At 37.3% G+C, this 21204-nt stretch overlaps 2 protein-coding genes across 6 annotated transcripts in view; both read right to left on the bottom strand.

The window, feature by feature from the left end:
• LOC103910797 (uncharacterized) overlaps positions 1-21204 on the bottom strand; it is a 1018570-nt gene that overhangs the window by 907618 nt on the left and 89748 nt on the right. The window lies entirely within an intron of this gene.
• On the bottom strand, positions 235-19401 carry LOC101883686 (uncharacterized). Its single transcript, XM_073948577.1, has 3 exons — positions 19362-19401; positions 16848-16997; positions 235-4887 (listed from the first exon to the last, which is right to left on the bottom strand). The coding sequence occupies exons 2-3, from the start codon at positions 16930-16932 to the stop codon at positions 3671-3673; spliced, it is 1302 nt and encodes a 433-aa protein (XP_073804678.1). The 5' UTR covers positions 16933-16997; positions 19362-19401; the 3' UTR covers positions 235-3670.

Below are 21204 nucleotides of genomic sequence, written 5' to 3' on the forward strand. Positions count from 1 at the left end.
GCCCTTAGTTCGAGAGAAAGACCCCCCCCCCACCCCCCTCAAACTGACTTTGTCGTTCTAGAGACCAACCACCCCCCAAATGAGTGTTTGTTCTGTTCCATACAGCAAAAAAATACATTTCGCATACCAAATCAAATTTTTTACTTTCTTTCTAAAGTTTCTTGTTTACTTCAGTATATCAAGTACATGCCGCTTGTTTGAGTCGCAACATACAAGAGAGATGAGCCAACAAAATAGCCTGAATGCAAATTATTTAATATAGAATATAACTCATAGAACAATTAATAAAAGCAACCAACAAATGTCTAGGGATAATAATGAAGATAAAGAACTTAGGATATAATCACAACAACACGTTACCTACATGATATAAGTAATGCAAAACAATACCTTAAAGTTAAAGAGTCAATGAAATGGCATGATGGTCTTGACATAAAGACTCCTGAGTAGCCACAGCGTCCTGGGGTAGCTAGCACAACAACTTTTATTTACCCATTGATGAGTAATGCAGGCATCCAATCAGGATTTACCTGGGATTTACTTTGGGATTATCAGTGTATTAATATTGTAACACTTAATACCTGTTGCTCTGCCTAAATCATAAAATATTCATCAAGTTTGTATTCTACTCAAAAAAGTAAATGTAGTAAACTAAAAAGAATCTTGAACCTAAAAGTAAAGAAAATTTACTAATAAAAGCTGCAACACAGGACAATTAAATTGGCTTTCTAAGCTTGAGGCCCTGGTATATGCAAACTAACCGTCCTGGAGCTCCACCTTGTTTGATGTGCGGTGTCTTCCCAGTGATTTGTTTCTCATTCAGGAAGTCAGACAGAGAACATCATCCAAAACAACACTAGCTACATGAATACACTGGAGAGTGGAGTACAAATGTATCCGCACCTGTACAATCACTTGCAATGAGATTTTAAGCCGCTGAGATGCTGTTTGCCAGATGTTTATGTGACTGTTCTTCTCTCAGCCGCCAGCATTGTGTTTACGGTAAACGTGAGGAGCGCAACACATTTACAACCCCACCTACTGCAGTGTAGGAGTGTTGGAAAACAGTATATCGTCACTCAGCCTTTTCAAACATTATTCAGACATGTAAAATCCTGTGCACATGAGAAAATGTTTTGCTGCATTCATGTCTTCTGTGCAACTTTTTGTCCATGTGTTTGTTAAACTGCGCCGAATGAGTGAAACTCTGCAGACACTGATCAGATCTGTAGAGTTTCTCTCCAGTGTGAATCCTCTTCTGTTTTCAGATGTGATAACTGATTAAACCTCTTGTCACATTGTGAACACTCCATTGTACACTCCAGTGTGAATCGTCTGGTGCAGTTTCAATTTTTGGAGCTGTAATAATAGTCTTCTCACACTTAAAGCACATATACTCTTTCACACCAGTGTGAATCTTCATGTATTCATTAAAGTTTGCTGATCTGTTGAAACTCTTCCCACACTGAGTGCATATGAATAGTTTCTCCGAAGCTGCGGTCACACTAGAGTTTGAGCATGCAAAATTCTGTTGTTTGGTGCTGCGAAAAGGGGCGGGATTAAACAAGATGTAACAGTCAGTAGATAAAATTACGTATCGATTTTATAAAAGGGTCTAAGTCTCCTCTGTGTGGGTTTATGACTCTTGGTGCCACAAAGTCTGAGCCTGTGTGTCACCACTTATCTAGAGGTAAGCCAGAGATGGTTGCCAAAACTTCAAAAGACATTCCTGCCCCCCTTCCTCCCGAGACACATAGGAACACACACACAAGGCTCCCGATGCTGAAAGGGACTCAGAAATCCTGAATCAGCCCAAAAGTAAATGTTATGTGTTTGTAAACTTTGTATTTCTTTTCTGACTTTTCTAACATGTAAATATCTCTCTCGTGCCCTTTTTAAGACACTATACCAGCTAAGAATGTGGGAATCATGTTGATTTCTTAAAACTGTAGTGTTTCATACCGTTAGGTTTCTCCTGCCATTTTACAACACATGATGCGTTGCACATGATCATAATCTATATGGCTTAAATTATTTAATGCTCTGAGTTTATGTCTCTTAGCATGCTTTAGGGCGGACCCTTATTTTGCATATTAGCGGTCCAGAGACAAAGAAAATCTCCCTCTCAAACTTTGCCAGGAGACCATTGGTCAGTCAGTCGAAAAAGGGGTGTGACATGCCACCACAGTTTAAAACCGAGCCGTGCGCACAACTCTGCACAGAACGATCCGGAAAAACTCTCTAAGAGGCTGCCCCCTTTTGAGGGGGCAAACCGCAATTTTCTTTAGCCGCGTGGCTCGTCCGAGCCCACGTTTTCTTATTTGTTCCAGCAAAGTAAAACTCAGTTTAAAGTTGCGATCGCGTATCCTCCGACCTGCATCGCAAACTGTGCATCTAGAAAGGACACTAAAGGACATCTAACGCATCAGAGAATACTCGCAAAAAGAGAGAAAAACCATCTTTCTAAAGGTAATTATGTTATGCATTAAAGCTGTGCCCCTTATCAAAAAGGTGTTTTCTTTGCAATCTTAATGGTCCTGAATAGTTGTGTGGAACTGAGGTAGATTTGCCATTCTTTTATTCTAAACTCTCTATTTCATCGCTTTTCTGTTTCTTTCTGTTTGTTATAGGTTTTATAGATCCCTATATAGCCTATCTATATTCAGTTTACGTTTGTTCTATGTTTGATGTTATGTTTGTGCGCTTGTTCGTTACATGTCAGACTAGTCAATAAATCCCATTATAATCAAATGGATTGTATTGTTTGCCTCACAGAAAAAGTTACTAAAGCAATTGATTCCTTTGCTACAAGCTGTTATTAAGTTCATCAAACTCATAAATGATTAATCTACTTCACAAGTAGTAATAATTTGCTTTCTAAACAAACAGATCATCACAGAGTCCACTCAGACGAGCAGGCGAGGTCTGGTTATATTTATAACAATACTAATAATAATAATAGGTTGTTTTTGATAATTAATATTCATATTCTAAGTGTCTGCTCGAACAAGCAGGCGGAATCATGTTATATATCTGTTTTGCAAAATTGACAGTAGGTTAAACCGGAATATTAATATTTAATAATAACTTGTTATTCATGATCATTAATATTCATAAACTTAGCTAATTTCGCTACAAAGATGATTATATATTTAAAAAAGTGAGCGATTGGTCCATGTTTTAAATTTCTGTCCAGAGAGGTCATGTTTTGATATTTGATTGGTCTCACACAGTCAAGTGATGCGATTTCGCAGGTAAGACTTCACCAAGATTAAACTTTGTAAGTAACTGAACTACGAAACTTGACGCAAGAACGTTTGAGGTTACAGAAGTAACCCTTTGTTCCCCGAGTAGGGTAACGGAAGTGCTATACAGTGGATTTGATCATGGGGGGGGCTTAACTGTGGCGGAATAAGCATTTGGGATCGCCTAGTGGGGATCACGCATAGCAGCTTACGCTGCCAATTCTTTGCTTCATTGGCCCATTCAATACTCTTTCAGACAAACGGCTTCTGAATCGAATCCTCCCATACGTGGATTTTCCAAGATCAAATCCACTGTACAGTACTGAAGTACCCCAACCGAAGGAGAACTTGTGTTTCCGGTCTGACGCATTTGCATGCGTATGAATGGAAGTCTATGGGGGAAAAAAATCAAGTGTGACCGTGGCTTAAGTGCAAGTGAATGGCTTTTTTCCATTGTGGCTCAACACGTGTTTATTAAGGTGTGCTGATTGGCTGAAACTCTTCCCACACTGAGTGCAAGTGAATGGTTTCTCTCCAGTGTGGATCCTCATGTGTATATTAAGGGATGACAATTGGCTGAAACTCTTCCCACACTGAGTGCAAGTGAATGGTTTCTCTCCAGTGTGGAGCCTCATGTGTAAATTAAGGGATGATGATTGGCTGAAACTCTTTCCACACTGAGTGCATGTAAATGGTTTCTCTCCAGTGTGGATCCTCATGTGTGAATTGAGGTTTGATGAATGGCTGAAACTCTTCCCACACTGAGTGCATGTGAATAGTTTCTCTCCAGTGTGGATCCTCATGTGTAGATTAAAGTGTGATGGTATGCTAAAACTCTTTCCACACTGGTGGCATGTAAATGGTTTCTCTCCACTGTGGATCTTCATGTGTTTATTAAAGTTTGATGATTGGCTAAACCTCTTCCCACACTGAGTGCATGTGAATGGTTTCTCCCCAGTGTGAATCATCATGTGTAGATTAAGGGATGATGATTGGTTGAAACTCCTCCCACACTGAGTGCATGTGAATGGTTTCTCTCCAGTGTGGATCCTCATGTGAATTTTAAGAGTGTTTTGTATTCCAAAACTCTTCCCACACTGAGTGCATGTAAATGGTTTCTCTCCAGTGTGGCTTTTCATGTGATTATTAAGGTTTGATGATTGGTGGTAACTCCTCCCACACTGAGTACATGTGAATGGTTTCTCTCCCGTGTGGATCCTCATGTGAATTTTAAGACTGCTTTGTATTCCAAAACTCTTTCCACACTGAGTGCATGTGAATGGTTTCTCTCCAGTGTGGATCTTCATGTGATTATTAAGGTTTGATGATTGGTTGAAACTCTTCCCACACTGAGTGCAAGTGTATGGTTTCTCTCCAGTGTGGATCTTTATGTGATTATTAAAGTTTGATGAGTGGCTGAAACTATTTCCACACTGAGTGCAGGTGAATGGTTTCTCTCCAGTGTGGATCCTCATGTGAATCTTAAGTTTGCTTTTGCTTGCCAAACTCTTTTCACACTGAGTGCAGGTGAAACGATTCTTGTCTCTCCTCTTTAAAATACCATCAGTCTGTAAATGACTTTGGTCCTCAATTTTGACATGATGTTCCTCCTCTTTACTCCACTCATACTCTTCAATTAGGTCTGAAATTAAAAAAAAATCATTAGTTTTTATTGAGTCTTAAAAACTGTCATTGAAAGCTGAAAAGTGAGAAGACACTGGGAACATTGGATACACACACTAATTTTGATGCACATTAAATGTAAAATAAATCAGATATTTTGTTTGGTCCATTAACTTGTACACATTTAAGTAGATTCCATTAAATTAATTTTTATTTATCTAGTGCTTTTACAATGAAAATTGTGTCAAAGCCGCTTAACATAGAACTCTGCTGACGTGTTTCCGGTAGAATATCAGTCAGGCTGTTTACTTACGCATAGCGAAATCTGATAGTGTTGATTTCATTCTACAGCGAAATCTAATAGCAGAGAAACCTAAACGCATCAGAGCATTGCAAAGAAGGGAGATTTACTCTTAAACTGGTGAGGCCATGTGCCAGTGGATGTCCAGCATCTGGAACATCATTACTATTAAGTTCCAGAAGCCACGGTAGTTGATTTATACACCATATTAGGCTGACAATCTCTGTGAAGAGGTGGAGTGACTGAAAGGAGACTGCTGTGATGCTGCTTTTGGTGATAATATAAGGTTCTAAAGGTACAGTTAAAAAATTATGTACAAGAATATAACCCAGATGAAAGAAGTAACAAGTTGTAATTGTATTTTATATTAAATAATATTACATTTAATATTATATAATATTACATTAACCATACTATAGTAAGTTTTATTATACTGTATATACTGTATACATGCACACACACACACACACACACACACACACACACACACACACCAAACATTCTAGTGTCATGTAAGAGGCAAATACCAAACTAAAACAAATGTGTTAAGCACAAATACTTACATTTACAACCTAATGCATTTCTATCTAATTTATACATCTACATCCTACAACATACAGAGTAATGTGTCCAGAGTAAATGCGACTGTGAGGGAGATGCCATCCATCACAAGGCTTAGGGTCTACACTGAGCATCTCATCTGCCGGGTGAAGCAACAAGCTGGACAGTCATCATCTCTTTCTATTACAGCAAGCATCAACCTGATTTACACAATGGCTTGCCTTCTGCCCATCAGTAATATTTTGGGATTTTCTGCCTGGATTTTGCCTACCCAAATTTAAAAGCTTGCCAAATCCACATGCAGAAGTGTAAATGAAAAAAATTGGCATAACTTTAAAGGGTCACGAAACACCAAAACACATTTTTTGAGCTGTTGACAGTCATATATGTGTCCCACACTGCTAAAAACACTATTAGGACACCTATATTTCACTAAAAAGTGTAAATTGGTTGTTTTTGCGTTATTTCAAGCAAATTCGTACTTCCGGTTTGAAACTAATTTTTGAAGCTGCGTCACGGCCATGACATAATAGCGTTGTATTCCAGCGTGCAGACTGGGCGTCTGTGCCAGAGTGTGTCTTATTACGTCTTACAGTGTGTTGCATTAATGCATGAGTAAGGCTTGGTTCAAACCAATCAGCGCGCTCTATTGTGCAACTTTATTAATATTCATTACTGTCAGAGTGTAGACGGCAGAGACGCCACGTTATATTGGCAAAACAAGCGTGAAGTGTTGCTTTAATAGTTTGCTGCAGTAAAGTTTTGTTTTCATTTTCTCTCTGTGAGAGCGCAGCTGGCGTCACGTGTGGATTAACAGTGTACGTGACGCGCGACAACAATAACTTACGTGTCTAAGGAGGAACATTGTTTACCTGAGAGCTGTTCTCATCTGCAAACGCTGAGATCTGGATTCGCTTGTAGTCTTCTCTTCATAAAGACGCGGCTCTAGTTGCTGTGGATTGTCCTGTCTACAGATTTGGTAAGTGAGCGACCAGTGCTCTTTGTTTATTCAGTTCGTATTTTATTCGTATCAAACAAACTATTGCACCGAGTGTAAACAAGTTAGCACTAACAGTTACAATTAAACTATAACCTCATGTTGAATTTTGTGACCGGAATAACATACACGGCTTTCTGACACTACCTGCCGTGTGCATCTAAGTTTCCGGGAAATGCTGAGTTTTTTTTTTTCTCTCATTCGCCGTGCGGTATCAAACATTGCATGAAAAATACACACTTAGAGCAGTTCCTTGAATCAAATATCATGTTTGTCGCGAGGGGCATGAATGAATTCCCTGAATGAAAGAGCCAAACTGCAGTTAAAGTCCACCATTTAATAATTTGGCAAATAATTCGACTACAGATTTTTATCTATTTTTATCGACTACAGATAAAAATAGAGGCGCTTTTGTATTTATTTATTTTTTATTAATTCAAATTTTAAAGTGTACCTTTTAGGTTCTGTGTGGTCTAGCGTGTTGTAATTAATTTTGGTGGTTCCTGCACATGTCTGTAATCATAGTAAAAAAGAAAAATGTCTCTACCATTATCTATGCAAAAGTTATTGTATTGTATCTCAACAACTGTTGAGAGGTGCTGTACAAGCCACAGGGATCGATCATTGTTTACATATTTCATTATTCTTTTGTTTGATCAAACATAATTTACTATGTTTGGACCACATCAGACATATAAAAGGATTACTTATGCACATCACCTCAAAAACAGAGGGGAATGGCCCTGAAGAACACAGCATAAGGTAAGAGATGACAGCTGTCTGTGCTATCTGGGGCTGCTTATTGATCATGAATGTATTGTTTACATTTCTGCGCTATGGAAACACCATGGTTCATCCGGCAACTGTTTGATATGGGAATATAATTCACTTTCATTTGAGCTATAACTTGTACATGTGTCATTTGAAAAATATGAAAATGGGCTGTGGGGTCCCCGGTCCCCTTATTATGGTGGGCACATCCCTTATTATGGTGGGCACATCCCTTATTTTCACATCCCAATGTTGACAGGTATACCCTACATAGTAAAGCTGAACTGTAGTAGGTATTGTTGTTCCAAAGACATCTACTTTAGTTCCTAGTTTATAGGTCTTACTGTTCCCCTAAGACCTCTCAATACTAAAAAATTTGTTCTGAAAGAATCTCCATCTGTACCTATCCAATAGAGTGAAGGAACTATGACATCAATTTGTATGCAAAAACCCGGAAGCGAGTTAGCATTTTAGCACTTCCGGTTCCCTCGTCCCAAAGTCAATGGGTTTTTTGTATGGGGTTTCAGTAAAATCGCTAAAATAAGGTCCGTGGCTAACACAAACTCACTATACTTTCACGTTTTATTCTATGACATAAAACACATCCGTTACAGCACACTCGTGAATTTTTAAATCGCTTATGCTTCTTCAAAAGGACGGTTGCTATCAAAGTGCTAAATGAGACTACAGGTGGTGTCGAGGACATTATACGTCATTGAAATGATCAGGGGCCTCATGTACGAAGACTTGCGTGGAAATCTTACTAAAACATTGCGTAAGCTGTAAATGTGCGTACGCAGAAAAAAATTCAGATGTATGAAACACTGCGAACGCCGAATCCCACGCATATTCTTTTGTACATCCGAATGAACGTGAAACTGAGCGCAACATGCACGAGCACAAAACCCCTCCCTGCCTCCTCCCTCGTATGAATATGCTAATGACTATGCTAATGGAAAACCCAACGAAAAAGTAATGGCAAAGCAAGCAAAAAGAGAAACTTTGAACAGAATGTAAATTGGAGGTGCTGCTTTCGGAGGTATACCAGAGAAAAGCGGTGTTATTTGCAAGTTTGTTCTCTGGAATTAACAACAAAAGAAAAAAAATAGAGTGGGAGAGTTTAGCTGATGCGGTCAACACAGTTGGGTCTGAACATCGCACTGAGTGCATTAAAAAAAAGAAATAGTGTGGTTTATATCTGTAAAATGTTGCAGCGACCTTAACAGTCTCAGTGGCGCAATTCGTAAGACGCATGTGATCATGTATTGACACGTTCGAGCATGAACTCGGCTCGAATCCAGTGTCTGAAGTACTCTTTCTTCTTTTTTCCCCCGCTACATATCAGATTTTGCCAACTATTTATCACGAGAAAGACAAGCAGGAATCATCAATAGGTTCATATCAATAAGCATCATATTTTATTAGCAGATTTATTGAATGGAAATGTTACTGATTCACGCATGCAAATTCATCTTCAGATAGTTCCTTTATAGCAATGTGCGTGCAGTAGATAGCTTAGATTACATTGGGAAAACAGGCGACTGCTGCAAATTGTGCTTTAATGTTTAGCTGGTCAACTGTATGGTATGGAAACCTTACATACCTACTAGATGAACCCGTCTCATACAGCTGCCATTGCAAGGCTCAGACACTTTGTAGAGAAGAATTTAACACAACTGCCTCTAGGAGTCGCCAATGGAAATAAAACAGACACGCACAAAAAATGTGCGAACGCCAGCCAGAAAGCTGCCGTGAAGCTGCGCACATTCCCACGTTCAGTTCATCATTAGTAAATCCAAACGTGAGCGATTCTGAGAGTGAAACCTGGTGTACGCAAAGTTTTTGTTTGTACGCAGCGTTGATACATGAGGCCCCTGGTCTGTAGCGCAGCTCGCTTCTGTTGGGCATTTGGATTTGTCTGTTATTTAGGTATTTTCATGAATAGTATTTTATAGTTTGTAGTATTTTTCTAATTGGGAATTCAGATTGTGTGTAGATAATTCCTTCACTTGTAAAGACTGTCGAGACAGATTCATTTGTTGATCATTTATTTTAATTAAACGATACTCACCAGTTCAGCCTGCCTTTTTCCTGCTCTCAGTAATGCAAACGTGTAAATAAATGTGTAAAAATACATGCATTTTAACTGTCATTTTTAGGAAATCAAGTGATTTTTCGTCTTTTTTTCTTTATCTAAACAAGTTTAACTCTGTCATAACTGCAATATTTACACTCATCTGTAAAATATATAGCATATTTGACTGTATGGGCTGCTTTTCACTGTACTTCGTGACATAAAAGGAATATTGAATGTTGCTCTGTGTTCATGATGGAACTTGCAGGCATTGATTTGATAGACTTGTCCCTCACGCCTCATTTCTGTCGTCTGTTAAAGCAAGCAGGCTGTGTGCACGCGAACGATACACTTATTTAAATATGTATTATGATAATACTATGTAGGCACATTTATACATAGTTTTAAAACTTTTAGAACAACCGTAAAGCAAAACAGATGTATTTCCCACTTAAAAACGACCCATAAGGCACGTAGGTCTATGTGTTTGTGTGTATTTATTTGTTTATAATATATACTGTGGATTATAATATAATAAACAGAGAGATTAACTCTTTGTCATGGACATTATTTCTAAAAAATAAGCTTGATAAGTCGTCTGTAGCAGGGTGGTGCTGACGTCACAGGCACACGCCCCGAGGGCTCTGTAGTCCGTTTATAGCCTAATGTTAGCTTTTCATCTCTTGCGTTTGCATTTAAGATCCAAAAGTGCTCAAAGTTGTATTTTCATGTGAGGATTATCCGGCTGGACAAAACGTGTTAGTGTAATGAACAGTGTTTGAACACAGAGCTTATTATTGGCAATCTTCGAAAAGCCTATGGGAAAATCCTATAGGGATTTTCATGAAGGAACCAGTTTTATGCAAGCAGCCGATTAGCCTACAAAGTGACGTCATAGTTCCTCCACTCTATAGTTACCATGTTAGCCACCAAAAGCATAACAGCTATGCATCTTTTTCTTCAATGTCATTTTATTTCATTCTATTTTTTCTTTTATTATTTAACTTTATTTACTTAAATATTTATTGTGTCTTTAACTTAGTAAATATCCATAAAGATCTTGAGCGTAGATTTATATTGCTAAATGGCTCTATGGATAGCATTGAAATATCACTCATGAATATATATGCTCCAAAGGAGGACAGACCGGGTTTTATTAAAAAAAGTTTTCAACACAATTATACAGCATAGCTCAAGAATATTACTAATTGGAGGAGACTTCAATTGTACTTCAACCCCTGGGAGTTAAACGCCGATGTGTATGACGCAGTTAATGACGGTATGTAAGAGTCTAAATGTTGTTGTTCTGAGTTTTTATGTTGAACGGTCTACAAACTTTTTGCGAGTGTTTAAGCTGGCCTCTGCTGATGAAACTGCAAACTATCTATCAGGCCCGGATTGGCTAATCAGGAGGACCGGGAGAATTCCCGGTGGGCAGGTCCGTTTTTTGGCCGCGAGGGCCGGTGTCCCTAGCTTCAGAATCTGCTGCTCTCAGCAGTCACACTTTTTAAATTTATTTATTTATTTACTTGACCACAGTCTTCTTATTCATTATTTTACCGCAGCTCTGCTCTTTTTATATATAACCAACCTACAGGTTAATGATGATATAAGTCAGATGAGTCACCTCTCAATATTCAACTGTTGTAGTCCATTACATTTTCGAGGAATGTAATGGTGATCAGGTAGCCTTTGCTCCTGTTCAATTCAATTCAATTCACCTTTTTTTGTATACACTTTTACAATGAAGATTGTTCAGTCCAAACTTCCCAAGGTAACACAACAAACCTTATTAACCACCTTAAAAGCCATCACAAAGTGGCTGTCATCAGTGTGTCAAGTGTAGGAGAATTCTCCTTTGCATTTTTATGTATTACTAATATCACTAAACCAGACAACATTTGTTTTATAAGTTACCAAATATTCACAGAGATTCAGCAGTTTTTTTTCAGACGCATTTGCCAGTCTATAGACAAAAGACACTATTCTATAGTTTCAATGTAAAAAAAAAATAGGAAAAAAAGTCATTGTGGCCCTGTTCACATGGGTATTCAGGTTTGTTTTCATCAATCTGATGCAACTGTTATTTATTTATTTACAAGCAAAGAAAATGCAACTAAAATTTTCAGATCAATTAACTAACTTAATTAAAAGACTAGCCTTTTTATACATTAAATAATGGAAATGATAACTAATTTCCTTTATTTCCAATTAGACGATGTACTTTATTCAGTTTTAATAGATATATATGCTTTTTTAAAGTAACATTCGTTTAACAAATATTTTAAATGGCATTCAATTGCAACATTTATTTTTTCTTCCTAACGCTAATATTGGTTGGGTAATAAAGCATGATTTAGTTTAGCTTGCATGTGTGGACATAGTTTGACGTCTTTACCTAAAACTTTAAACATTTATTTAAAATAAAACGGAAAGAAAAAATGAGACTAACATTTAATTTAAACCACTTGTTTGGTTCTTAAGCCATGATCTGTTTGCATTAATTTAAAAGGGATGGTTGCCTAACCCTCATTGATGAAATTGGTAATAGCCCCATGAATTATGACATCCTGTCGCCGGTGAAATTTTATAGTGATATTTTATTTTTTGAGAAGAAACAAAAGTGGAAACTGCGGATGAAAACCTGGCTGGGAAGACGGCGATAACATGAATTATCTTTTCTTCAACGAGAAAAGATCGCAGACACGACACCGTGACGGCGTTTATTATACAACGCAGGTCGTGTTTATGATCATTAATATTAACACCTAATATTAATAACATATCAATAACTCCTCTTACTTTAAACTTTACTTTAGAGCTTGTTCTTGTTGGTGCAATATGGGTTTATTACATGTAGGCTATGAATCATATTATGAAGAATGATTTAAAACATGCTTTTTCTTTGTTGCATCCTATCTGTAAGGTGTTTTATTTATGTATTTATCTATTTTTAAATAAAAAAAAAACAAGCCCTGCAAATAGTTTCATCCAAATTATTGGTTCGCCTTTCTCGTTCGCCTTAAATCCAAAATGTTCCCAAATAGGCAATGTAACAGGTTTTCCAACGAGTTTCATGGCTGAATTTGAACTCGCTGAATCGCCTCTAACGTTATATTCATAAATGTAGTCCTTGGCAACATCTGTTACAAAAAAAAAAAAAAAGAAGCCCGGTGCTCTTTTTTATGTCACTGGAAAGCGACTGATTCAGCTGTTGTGCGTGAGTCGTGTTGCTGTCGATGTTATAATTGTAATTTTAAAAATATTATGATATTCAAGATCTGTAAAGTAATACAGCTCTGGATTGAAACAGCAACCACAAGTCTCCTCCATCATTAAAAGTTTGCCAAAGTCACCTTGACAATCCAAACACTGCTGTCACCTCAACAGAAACCCTGCAGTGCTTTCATTTGATTGAAGAATAGAAAAAACAAGACTGAGGTAACACGCTTTTTCCCGCTCGAGCACACAGCGCGCAACAGCAAAACACTCGCAGTCGTTAGTAACTATTCAACTGATGCCCCTTATGCAGCCAAACTTTAAAAATATATAAAGTATTTTTTTTATCGTTTAACTGATAACATTAATCGGTTACAAACGCACTCTTTCGGTTAACGGTTAATCGGTTATTTTGAGCATCCCTATAATTAAACTGCATGTGCAGGCTCTGAATTTTTTCTTTTCCCCTCAGGGCCGCACGCCGGAGATCCGGCAAAGTGCCAGAATACTTTAAGCCCTGAATAACAGTAGTAAAGCATGGTATAGTTACTTTGCATTGCAAGACTAAAGACACGTTTTTATTCACTCACCTTTTTTAGATCATGTGTTTCATCTGTTGTCATGAATAGCTGCACTGCAAAAAAGCTTTTCTTTCTTAGTCATTTAGTCTCGTTTCCAGTCCAAATATCTAAAAAATCCTAAATCAACACTAGACAAGAAAAATGGCATGAGCGAATGAAGTAAAGCTTAAAACTTCTGTTGGAGATTATTTCTCATTAAGATTTTTTTTACGCACTTAGCAAATAATTTAGCTTGTTTTAAGCAAAGGATCAATTCATTTTTAGGTTTATTTCTTTTTCAGAAAACAAGACATAATTTCTTGTGCTATTTCATGTGTCTAGTATGTATCTTGATTTTAAAATATTTAGATATTTGGATTGAAAACAGGACAAAACTACTAAGTTTTTTATTTTATTATTATTATTAATTATTTCTTGTTTTTTATATCCGATTCATCAATTAATCGAAAAAATAATCGACCGATTAATCGATTATTAAAATAATTGTTAGTTGCTGCCCTAATATATACCTTTACTATTAAGTGACTATACAGTGAATTAAAAATGGCATCAAATTACAGCAGGTGAACTTTGATTAAGCATGAACTTAAGACTTAGAGACTTAAGACTGAGAGTTAACCTGCCCTCGACCAGGCTAGTTTCCCAGCAAAGTTGCCAGAGTAACTGAGTTTGAAATATCGTAGATTTGATTTATGAAACTGATTCAGCCATTAATAAACCTGACATATCTACATTTACATTTACATTTAGTCATTTAGCAGACGCTTTTATCCAAAGCGACTTACAAATGAGGACAAGGAAGCAATTTACACAACTAAGAGCAACAATGAATAAGTACTAAAGGCAAGTTTCAGGTCTGTAAAGTCTAAGAAGGGAAGTGTTAGTTTTTTTTTTTTTTTTTTTTTTTGTACAATTAGTGTGATATTCAAAGAGGCAATTGCAGATTAGGAAGTGAAGTGGAGACTAAATAGTTGAGTTTTTAGTCGTTTCTTGAAAATAGCGAGTGACTCTGCTGTTCTGATGCAGTTAGGGAGTTCATTCCACCAACTGGGCAGATTGAGCGTGAGCGTTCGCGAAAGTGATTTTTTCCCTCTTTGGGATGGAACCACGAGGCGACGTTCATTCACAGAACGCAAGTTTCTGGAGGGCACATAGATCTGCAGAAGTGAGTGCAGATAAGAAGGTGCTAGGCCAGAAGTCACTTTGTAGGCAAACATCAGAGTTTTGAATTTGATGCGAGCAGCAACTGGCAGCCAGTGCAAACGGACTAGCAGCGGAGTGACATGTGCTCGTTTAGGTTCATTGAAGACAACCCGTGCTGCTGCATTCTGGAGCAGTTGAAGAGGCTTGATAGAGTTAGCTGGAAGCCCAGCTAGTAGAGAGTTGCAGTAATCCAGTTTGGAGAGAACAAGAGCTTGAACAAGGAGTTGAGCTGCATGTTCAGATAAGAAGGGTCGGATCTTTCTGATGTTATAGAGTGCAAATCTGCACGATCGAGCAGTTCTAGAAATGTGGTCAGAGAAGTTTAGTTGGTCATCAATCGTTACTCCAAGGCTTTTCACCATTTTGGATGCAGTAATGGTTTCCCCATCCATCTGGATTGAAAAGTTATGGTGTAGAGTCGGGTTGGCAGAAACTACAAGCATTTCCGTTTTTGCGAGGTTCAGCTGAAGATGATGATCTTTCATCCAGTGTGAAATATCCAACAGGCAGGCTGAGATACGAGCTGGAATGGAGGGATCATCAAATATCTAAAATAAGCCTGGCTTTTTCTCTAAGCTTGGCAAATGGAACAGGGCTCTGGTATAGCATGAGCAGTGTGGAAACGTGATTACAGATAACCCCAGATTCTCTTCATCCAGGGTTAGAATGACCCAGGGTTAACAATTTGAAGTGTGAAATTCCCTAAAAATACTCAGCTTCAGCTCTCAGGATTAACAGAGCAAAATAACAAACACCAACAATTGTCAATCATGTCATAGTAGTGACCTGATCTTATATGCTATTGTTTTAGAACTTCAGCTGTCTATTGGAGAAATGACCGGCAGAAAACAGTCACACTACTTGCTCTACAAACAAGTGTGTTTATGTCTATACATACAAAGAAAAATAATAAAATGAGAAAATATGACTTTGCAACATCAAGCAGCATTAGGCATGGGCCAGTATAAGATTATGACGGTATGATAACCTAAAATAAATTTTCTTCTCAGAAACATGTAGCAGTAAACATGTCAGGCTAAATCATTCAAATGAATCAAAGATTTCTTTACGATTTAAAACGGCATCTTTGGATATCTTTTCTGCAGGAGACACTGTTGTCCTAAAAAAACATAAACAAAACATAAAAAAGGTACAGCAGAAAATGTTGGCGGTTTTAAAACCTTGACTTTTCCAAACAGCGGTAAACCTTGAACATGGTTATCGCCCCATGCCTAAGAAGCATAACTCTGATTTTAGGATCTAAAAATTAATTATTTAAAAAAAGTCTCAAGCAAAAAGATTTCAATGGCGCCGCCTGCTGGTACATAAAGAATATGGTCAATAATCTCAGTTTTACCAAGTTAAATTTAAGACTTTTTATGACATTTTTAATACCGTAATGAATGAAATTTTAGACTCATGAAGGTCTAAAGGCTAAATAACTTTTCAAATGGCCCAAATGAAAAAAGTTTTTTATTTGCCCCGTCCAAAAATTGTTTATTAAATTGTTATAATTTAATACATTCAATAATACAATAATAAATTAATAATATTTTTAATATATTTTAGATATTTCTTTGTAAAAAAAATTAAATATTGTGTAAAAACAAGCAAGCTCTACTTGTATTCAAATATAAACGGTCTTCATAATAATAAAAAATGGACAAATGTTTTAAAAGTAAAAAAAAAAAAAACTACAATAAACTAAATCTATGCACAATAATTTGTCCAGGTCAATGTCCTCAGCAGTAAATACATGGAGCATGTTTAAACAAATGTTATTGTAAGGAAAATAATTAAAACAGATAAATTAGAGTAAAAATGACCTTTTTTAAATAAAAAGTTTAAAGATTTATTGAGAAAGATTGTTGGTGATTGTGTAACAAAACATGAACAAAGGAAAATGAAGACTTATTTTTAAAAAAAGATTTAAGACCTCCAACACAATATGTCAGTAAATTTAAGAGTTTTTAAGGCTCAAAAAGAGTTTTCTATGAGAATACTGTAGGTCAAATATCACCAGCTCAGTTAAACCTTTTTAAATTTATTGTATTTATTTATTTTATAAAGCACCAGTGATCAAGGACGCTTTACAAACAGTAGAACAAGAAAAGCAATAGCCTTAAGAAGGTAAAGAAAATGGGAGACTAATAATATATAAAAGAAAGACAAAAGACATGAGAAGATGGATTTAATTTAGTATTCTTATTATTAAAATATATCTGAATGAGGATCAAATGACTGAGTTGTTGTTTAAGAATGAAAATTCAACCTGTTTGTTCCTGCAGATCTTCCTGTTTGACTGTGAATGTTTCTTCAATCTTCACATCTTCACTCTCCTCTTTAATAAACGCCATCTTTATAACAGTGTGGAGATCAGTCGCTTCAGCAGGAGTTTTTCTCTGTGTTTGGACACTTTATCCTATTTAAAATAAACAAAACAATAAAAACGTCCTGTTTAAAATAAATAAAACAATGAAGAGAAACAAAATAACTTCTCTTTAACACTTGCTTCAACAGTTTCTATTAATGAGAGTAATTAACAAAAAGAGATCAGGTAAAACGTTTCTTTAAAGAGCCCATATTATACATGAAATAGGGTCATATCTTGGTTGTAAGGGTCTCCAACAACAGTCTAATATGCATGCAAGGTCAAAAAACACTTTCATGGTCTTATAATCTGCATTTATTTTTACCTAATTATCCCAGCGACTCCTGTATGAATCGTCCAGTGATTCATTTGTTCCCAAACCCCTCCTTAGCGCGGAGCTAATCTGCGCTGATTGGACCGATGACAGTCTGTCGCGATTGGTCGACTGCCTTCAGTCAGAGAGGGAAATGGCCAATAGCTAATCAGCAATTTAAAAAGTATTCACAGTTCATACACGCTCGATAGTGTAGGCGTGAATTTTAGCTGCCACACTATGGCGAGTGGATAGTGCCACGGATAACCGAACGAAGGAGACAGTCGTGTACTCGCCATACCACACACACACAAAAACACACACACACCTCCGGATGACAACGCTCCCGCTTCCGCCCGCACCCGCCAGGTTTTAGCCTGAGAACCCGCTCCGTTTTCTGCCCGCCGCGCCCGGTCCCGCTAGAGCGGAGAACACAACCAAAAATCACCCAGTATACAGTCCAGACAGCCAAGCTGTCTGTATAGACACATACACACAGCACAAAGCACACAGAGCTCGTTCGTTCGTTCGTTCGCTCTCTCTCGCTCTCTCTCATACGCTCTCTCATACCAAGCAGACTCTCTCTTTCTAATTCGCATAGCAATATCCGTGATATTGCTAGACAGCCCGCTCCCGTCCCAAATTAAACCCGTTACCGACCGCTCCCGCGATTTATTCGGAAATTTATTCCCGCGGCTGTCCCCGCGCCAGATTTCTGCGGCGCGGGAATAAATTTCCGAATAAATCGCGGGAGCAGAACTCTAGCACGGAGCTCCAATAACAAAGCAGCACGCGTCGCGTTTTTAACGTGACTTTGCACGCGATAAGATCATATATCCAGTTAACCTGATACAGTACACGCGGTTACAAGTAACAAATCACAACTAAATACATTTGCAAGCTAGAGTAAACGAGGCAACAACTTTAACCGCACGTACTTACACTTGAGAAATGGAAGAAACCCATCCTGACGTCCATCAGTTACTCTTTACTGATCCTTCCTTTAACAAACTCAGATGAAGTATTCTTTGTAGCATGTAGCTTCCAGAAGTTTCCAACTGCTTGGTTATAATGCTGAGGTTTCATCTTTGGGTAGAGACTCAATATATCCATCTGCAGTGTGACTTCAATCAACCGGCATGTTTGTGTGCGTGTGTTTGTGGGTGTGCGTGTGTTTGTGGGTGTGTGTGTGTGTCTGGGTTCCTGCGTCAGAGGGTGGGGCCTCAGGTTTGAAATCTCCCGGGTTTGCGCGTGCACGTGAATAACTTGGTTTCGTTCGTACATCATGGCGAAACACCTAATGAGTCGGTATCAAGGCGACTCGTTCGAAGCACTATGAGTCGACTCTTTTATAGATGAATCAACAGTTTTAAACACTGTACAACTAACAGATTTAAGCCTTAGCTGGATACTTCACTTAGAGCTGTGTTACACACTACATGGAGGGGAATTTTCAAAAACCCATAATATGGGCTCTTTAAAACAGTGGTTCTCAAAGTGAGGGGTCATGGAGGTAAAGTTGGTCTTATATTCACACATTCGTTTATTTACCAGTCTATATATTGTTTACCATGTTACTTTGTATATTCGATCGGAATAAGCATGCAAGTATGACTTGAAAACAGCAATAACACTGTTTATTTGACTGAGAACAATGTTGTACTTTGATAGTCATTTGCTGCTAATATGATTTCTTTATTAAGAATTTGCAATAAATATTTTTCTAAAATGATATTATTAAGGGGAATGTCTGAATATCTGAATATAAATTAGAAAGGGCTAATGTTGTTTAGAAGTCATACTTGCATGCTAGTTCTGACCGAATATTTTCAGTAACATAATAAACAATATAGAGACTGCTAAATAAATTGTTATTTTTGGGATCGCGGGCTGAAAATTTTGGGAAACGCTGCTTTAAAACTTGCATTACACACTTTTCTGTTTTAAACAAAAGCCCTCGGTTACTGAGAATAAAATAGTACAACGCTGTATAGATGGTTAAAATAATATTTCCAACAGCGGGTACATAATGTAGCATCTGATTAAAAAGCTGTAACTTTAATTAAATCGGGTCATATCTGTAAACATTTAAAAACACAAACCTTTCTCCAGTTGAATCAAAGCGCTGAAGCGGCGCCACCTGATGACGTCACACAACACGCCAAAATAAAAGTCTTTTTTGTTTAGCTTTTTTGCCCCTTACTGTTGCAGTCATGACTTATTGACACATTTCTTTCTTGTTTTTCACTCTATACTATTGCTGCTCTCTCTCTCTCCCTCACATTTGCACATTTTAGGTGCTTTATTGGCATGACAAATAACTGTACATTCATATTTCGACACTCCGTACAAACAAGACAGTGCAAAAAGGGCAGTAGTGCAAACAAATATGGATATAAAATATAATACAGAAAAAACACAGAAATAAATAAAATAAAAATAGATAAATAAAAATAAAAAGATGGATAAAATAAAAAAATATTCATAAAAATTTAAATAGAATAGATCTCTCTCACAAACACACACTTTAGTATTTAAAGTTGATCAAAACCTTTAATCTAAACATTTTAAGACAATTTTGAGAAACTTTTTTTATCCAGTTCATGATGACTTGCATGACTACAACACATTACTTACTATTAATATTAATAGTCCAAATCTCATCCTCATAATTATGACCCCTTATTTTCTTTTCTATTTTTACAACTTTATAAGCCTATATAGGGTTTCTTATTGTTTCATATGAATTGTCGTCTCTTATTATCTGTTCCACGTTTCCTGCCATTCTTTAGCAATATCTTCAGTAATAATATTTAATTTACCTTTACTTACAGAAGCATTAAAGGGGTAGTTCACATAAAAAAATTTCAATTCTGTAATTTACTCGTCCTCTACTTGAGCCAAACCTGTTTGAGTTGCTTCTGCTGAATGCAAATGAAGGACACAGGGTCAAAAAGCAGCCACTTTATGGTTCAACAGCTCCTACTTTGGGCATGGCTGCTTTTTTCAACATTTTCTGGAACTCAAAATGTTCTTGGAACTCGATTACAATTGAACCACAAAAGTCACGTCACAGGTTTTGACAATGTTTTTTGGTTTCTTTTCCAGAAAAACCACTGTCAAACCCTTTGAGCATCTCTGGACTCTTGCTGCTATGACAGATGAGGGAGCTCTCTGATTTCATCTAAAGTGTTTTCATTTGCATTCTGAAGATGACCAAAGTTCTCAGGGGATTAAAACAACAGGTAGAGAGACAATCGTTCTCGAGAGCCACATCGCACTGCTTTTTTAAAATTTATTAATTTTTTATTGCAATAACAACTGGCAATTACAACAAATAGAAATACAGAAACTGATACTCGTGTGATATTACGCATATATTCATTCATTTTCTTTACAGCTTAGTCCCTTTATTAATCAGGGGTCGCCATAGTGGAATGAACTGCCAACTTATCCAGCACGTGCTTTACACAACGGATGCCCTTCCAGCTGCAACCCGTTACTGGGAAACATGCATACACACTCATTCACACACACCACATGTCTATGGACTTTGTGAAAACCAGAGCATCCAGAGCAAACTCACGCGAACACAGGGAGAACATGCAAACTCCACACAGAAATGCCAACTGACCCAGTTGAGGCTCAAACCAGCAACCTTCTTGCTGTGAGGCGATCGTGCTACACTGTGACGCCTCACATATGTGTAATTATTTGAGGTATTAAACTGGTATTGGTGAAGAACTATGGTTACTAAAAGGCACCATTCAGATGTAATGATCTGGGCAACCAAGCATGTATTGTTATAGACACTATGCTTATTTGTCTTAAGAGATGTAAGGCAGGTCCTGTTCATGTAATTTGCTTTAGTCTATCAAGTTGGTATTGGCATGAACAGCTATACCTGTTAACAGGTTTCATATATGTAAAACGGTCCTATTCAGT

Source organism: Danio rerio, chromosome 4 (assembly GCF_049306965.1).
Source record: "Danio rerio strain Tuebingen ecotype United States chromosome 4, GRCz12tu, whole genome shotgun sequence".
NCBI classification, from domain to species: Eukaryota; Metazoa; Chordata; class Actinopteri; order Cypriniformes; family Danionidae; genus Danio; species Danio rerio.

What these genes read in the sequence shown, in the direction of transcription:
- LOC101883686 (XM_073948577.1), bottom strand. Translation starts at nt 16,932, where the DNA reads ATGGCGTTTATTAAAGAGGAGAGTGAAGATGTGAAGATTGAAGAAACA. An exon ending in AGATCTGCAGGAACAAACAG is followed by an intron (nt 4,888 to 16,847) that starts GTTGAATTTTCA and finishes TTTTAATTTCAG; the next exon opens with ACCTAATTGAAGAGTATGAG.